A 4,914-nucleotide genomic window follows, 5' to 3' on the forward strand; every position below is an offset into this window, starting at 1 on the left:
GAGCAGAGGAAGGGAGACCGGGCAGAGCCCTGGCAGGCTGGGGCAGGGGAGCAACCATCAGACCCCCTGCCAGTGGTGGCTCCCAATGCTCTCCTGCTACATAGGAGAGACATCTGAGCTGGGCCTTCTTCACCCCAGGCTCCTGGAGCTGGCTCTTTTCTGATGCTGAGACCTGTATTTTCATAGAATTGGTTTCCTTTGTCATCCTAGATATTTTATGGAGGGCTTTGAAAGTCAGGATTCTGAGAAGAGGTCCCTAGACCTCAGCCAACTGCAGAGGGGTCCCTAGAGGTCCCGAGGTCTCAGCTGACTGTGGAGGGGTTCTGAGGTCTTAACTAACAGTGGTGGGGGGGGTGGTCCCTAGGTCTCAGCCAACAGCAGGGGGCTCCCTAGGGGTCCCAATGTCTCAGCCCATAGCAGGCAGCTCCCTAGGGGTCCCAAGGTCTCAGCTGACAGCAGGGGGCTCCCTTGGGGTCCCAAGGTTTCAGCTGACTGTAGAGCAGCCCTAGGGTCCCGAGGTCTCTGCCAACCACAGGGGGCTCCCTTGGGGTCCCAAGGTCTCAGCTGACAGCAGGAGGGTCCAAGGCACAAAACAGATCAAGAACATGTGAGTCAATCCAGCTCCCATTAGGGGTATAGAAATGGGGGCCCAGAGAAGGGGGCTGGTTTGGCCAAGCTCACACACAGATGGCCAAGCTCATGGTGGAGCCCGGGGTCACTGGGCCCCCATCTTTTCCCAACACTGAGGAAGCTGATGCCCAGATAGAACTACAGGCAGGACTTATCCTGATGGATGGGGGCCCTGAGGGAAAAGAGCCAAAGCTGGGAATAGTGTCAAAGGCAAATGATTCTGCCAGACTATAGGCCTGGGGACTCAGCTTCTCCATCTCTAAAATGGGGGCGGTGGTGATGGTGGCCATACCTGCCTTACAGGGTAATTATAGACTAGCTCATGGCTGCCTCTGGCCCTGTGGTCACGGGGGCTCACCACCCCAAGGCTCTCCCCCCTCGTTCTTGAGCTCAGTTTCCCTTCTGCCTCCCCTGATCTAGCAAGATAAGCTCCAGGGCCAGTCAGTAAGGAGGTGGAGGCGTGCCTTCTGGATACAAAATGCACAAGCCCTAAACCATGGACAGCAGGGCAGGGTCGGATCCTGGGCTCAGATTCTGCCATTTATTCCCTTTGTGACCTTGAGCAAACTGTCTCCCACCTACGGGCCTCTGTTTCCTCATCTGTAAAATCACACACACACACACACACACACACACACACACGCCTTTCATTAAATGATCTAAGCCAGAAGGAAAACCCTTTAGCACAAGTGGGGTCCTGTTTGCCTTTGCCCTGCTTGCTGGGTCCTCAGAACAAACCCTTTACTAGAGAGGGGCAGCTTGTGGCCCACCAGGGCCCGCGTGTCCCCTCATCACTAATCCTTGGCATTTGACGACTCTGTGAGGGTTGCCTGCCCTTCCCTGCCTTAGTAAGTTGTTTTAAAGGAATTGATGTGGCCAGAAAATCCCCCAGGTGATGGCTAAGTCTGCAGCGACGAGCCTGAGCCGCGAGGCCACTGCTAAGGCTCTGTTTGAGATCTTTTCTGGCCCAGCCCCCTTGGGCAGCCAGGAAGACGTCAGGTTCCCATCATGCAGGGCGTGGAGGCTGGGGAGGATTTCTCTTTTGACAGCTTGTGAGCAGAGAGCCCCATTGCCCTCCTGTGCTCTCTCTTTCCCCCTGGAATCTGCCTCACATCTGCCTCCTATCCCTGTTGGCCTGGGCTCTGGCATGTCCTGTATCAGCATGGCCTGGGCCCAGGACCCGGGGCTTACCAGACCTCGGGGGCAGGCACTGGGGCCACCTCCTGAGGCTCTGTGTGTTCCGTCTCTCTCTTCCTCAGGCAGATGCAGCCAGGCCCAACCCCGCTGGTCAATTCTCGCCATAACGTTTTCCAGAATGACGAGTTCGATGTGTTCAGTCGAGACACGGTAGACCTATCACGTGTGCAGAAAGGCAGGAGGTGAGTGTGGCCATGGCAGAGGGGAAGCCTCCAGCTGGTGAGCGTGTGGCCAGCATATGTCTGAGCCTAACGTCCTACAGTGTCATGTCATGAGCCTGACCCCGAGTCCTGGCACAGCCTGGAGCCCCTTCCTCATTAGTCCTGCCATGTGACCTTGGGGAAGCTCTTGGCCTTCCTGGACCTCAGTTTCCTTGTCTGTAACATGAGGGTGTTGGCCTGGCTTTTAGCTCTGGCTCAGTGGCCTCAGAGGCCCAGCCTCCCAGCCAGTGGCCAGCCAGCCCCTGTTTGGAGGCCTCCAAGGACGGGGAGCTCGCCATATGTCAGGGCAGTCCTTGTCTGCTGGGACGCTGCAGGAAGTCATCCCCTCTGCCTGCCACCTGTCTGTCCATGCGTTAGACGGCCTTGGAAGATGCTTTCTAGTCCTTATTGTTCTGTAGTGGCTGGCACATAGTAGGCATTTAACGGTGTTTAGTGACTGACTGATGGATTGTAAGGGGCAGTTGTTATTAGGCCAGGGAGACACCTGACTTGAGGCTAGTTCAGTTGCCCTGGCCCGCCCCAGGATCCAGATGTGCCTCTTGAAGGATACCTGTGGGCTCTGCCCAAGGCCCAGATCTCTTCTCAGCACCTCTGCTCCAGCCCTGGCAAAGCTGTCCGGCCGGCCAGGCAGGAAGCAGTGATTGTAAAATGCTTAGTCACCCCCTGTTGCAACACTCCCAAATACCAAGCCCTAGATCTTTATCCTGGGTTGGCAGCTGTGCCAGGAGGAAGAAGCGTCAGGAGGTGCCATGGGGGAAGGGATTCATGCCCACCAAAGGTGCAGCCCAGCCCAGCCGTGGCTCCCCCACACAGGCTCACCATGGCCATCTAGGCCCGGGGGCTTAGGCTAGCTCCTCCCCTGAGGGCCAAAGTTTGCCCTAGATACCCGTATTGCAGGCTGGGCTGACCATGAGGCGGGGCCCATCCAGTCCCTCAACAGGCCTTTTCTTCCATCTGCTGGGGTCAGCCCAACAAACTGCCCCCGAGAGCCGCCAGTTTTGCCCAGACGGACTGTCTTCAGGGAGTGCCCTGACCTCCCACATGCCCCCAAGCTGATCCCATTCTCAGGCCATGGTGGTGACACCCACCAATCCCACCAATCAATCCAGTACCTAGTGGATATTTTTTGAGCTCCTACTCTGTGCGAGACCTTTCTTTGTCTGCGCTGAGCTAAGCACAGCGCCCAGCATATAGCAAGCCCTTAATGCACAAATACTTGTCAGCTTGACAAGACGTGATGGCCACACAGAGGTAGGACCGGCAGCCCCTGCCCTCCACCAGCTTCCAGTCTAGTTGAGGAACCCAGATATGCAGATGAAATGTGAACCAGAAAGAAGCATGGGTCAAAAGGGAGCACCAAAGTCATCAGGTCCCACCCTCACCCCCTGCCTGGCCCACCAATGCCTGCTGGGGCTTCCCCTGACAAGGCACAGTCCCAGAGGTAAAGAACCACCCAGCAGGGAGGCATGAGGCAGCCACTCCTGAGTCATTGCCAGAGGAGGGTTCCTGGAAAATCCCATGGGAACACATCGGCCAGGAAGGCTTTGTGTGCTTGGGACAGGGATGGGGCTGGGAAGGAGGTGGTACCACTGACCATGTGCGTGACCTTGGGCAAATCCCTTCTTTCTCAATGACAGTCTAGAAACATTTATTAATTGCCTACTGTGTGCAAGGCACTAAGCACTGGGCCTCTCTTCCCTCGGCTGAGGGCCCAAATTCACGTTTACTAAAGTTGTTCCCAACTCCGTGTGTGGTCCAGCAGACTGAGCTCCACCTCTGAAGTCCGGGGTCCTGGGTTCCAGTTTCACCTCTGCTATTGACTCCCTGTGTGACCCTGGGCAAATCTCTGGCCTCGGTTTCCTCATCTGTAAAGGGACAGGTTAGCTTCGGGGGCCTCTGTGGTCCTTCTGCATCTAGACCTTGGATCTTATGATGGGTTGGATTAGAGGAGGAAATATTGAGAAATGTCTCCTCCTGAGTGGTTGCTCAAGGACCCAGATGTTATCAAGGCTGTCCTTGTAGCTTGGGGCTCAGAGGGGAGGCCTCCCTGTGCGTGGCTGGCACAGGGCTCTGTTTATGAGGTCATGGTGTGCCTGCGCACTTGGGCACCCTTCCAGTGCGTGGAAGGCAAGCCACTGTGGGCACCGTCAGGTGTCATGGCCCCAGGGAGGCTGCGCAAGGCCTCACGGGCACCAGGTTTAACCAGACTGCGGCATCCCTGACCAAGGGCCTCCAGGGGAGGGATCCTCTGCTCCCAGGCTTCCCAGGCCACCTTGCCACAGCTTGGATCATTACCAGTTGCAAGTCAGAATCTGCTGCTTGTACCTGCCCTCTCCCTCTGCCCCAGGATGGCCCTTTCTAGCCTTGAAGCCGTGATCAGGGCCTCTCCACTTCTGTCCCCAACTCTTCTCCTGATCTGCGGATGATAGGTTCCCAGGGTCCTTTGTTAGGAGACTGTGTGGCCTAGAGAAGAGAGTACTGGCCTCAGACTCTGGAAGATCTGGGTTCAGATCTCATTTCAGCTCCTTGGTGTGACCCTAGGCAAGCCACTCAGCCCCTCTGAACCTCAACTTTCTCAGCTGGAAAGTGGGGATAATCACAGCCCCTCCCTCACAAGGGCTGTTCAGGAACAAATGAAGCTAATGTTGGTATAACACTTGGGGGGGGGGGGGCCAGAGTGGAGAGACAAGACAGGTGAAAGAGAAAGAGAGTCAGGGAGAGGAGAGAGGGAGAGAAAGGAAAAGAGGTGGAGGGAGAGAGAGAGGGAGAGGAGAAATGGAGAGGAAGAGAGGTGGAGGGAGAGAGTCAGAGAGAGAGATAGGGAGAGGAGAGAGGAAGAGATGGAGAGGGAGAGAGAGGTGGAGGG

The 4,914-nt window shown here is 56.5% G+C and overlaps 1 protein-coding gene across 1 annotated transcript in view; it reads left to right on the forward strand.

Annotated features, from left to right (window-relative positions):
- ASCC2 (activating signal cointegrator 1 complex subunit 2) overlaps positions 1 to 4,914 on the forward strand; it is a 27,956-nt gene that overhangs the window by 17,305 nt on the left and 5,737 nt on the right. Inside the window, exon 14 of the mRNA XM_069081866.1 lies at positions 1,890 to 2,009. Within this exon, the coding sequence (XP_068937967.1) occupies positions 1,890 to 2,009 (120 nt within the window). The remainder of the gene's footprint in view (positions 1 to 1,889; positions 2,010 to 4,914) is intronic.

This window comes from Petaurus breviceps, unplaced genomic scaffold, assembly GCF_028583685.1.
Source record: "Petaurus breviceps papuanus isolate PSGF00001 unplaced genomic scaffold, PetGlider_PUasm1.0 99, whole genome shotgun sequence".
NCBI lineage: Eukaryota > Metazoa > Chordata > Mammalia > Diprotodontia > Petauridae > Petaurus > Petaurus breviceps.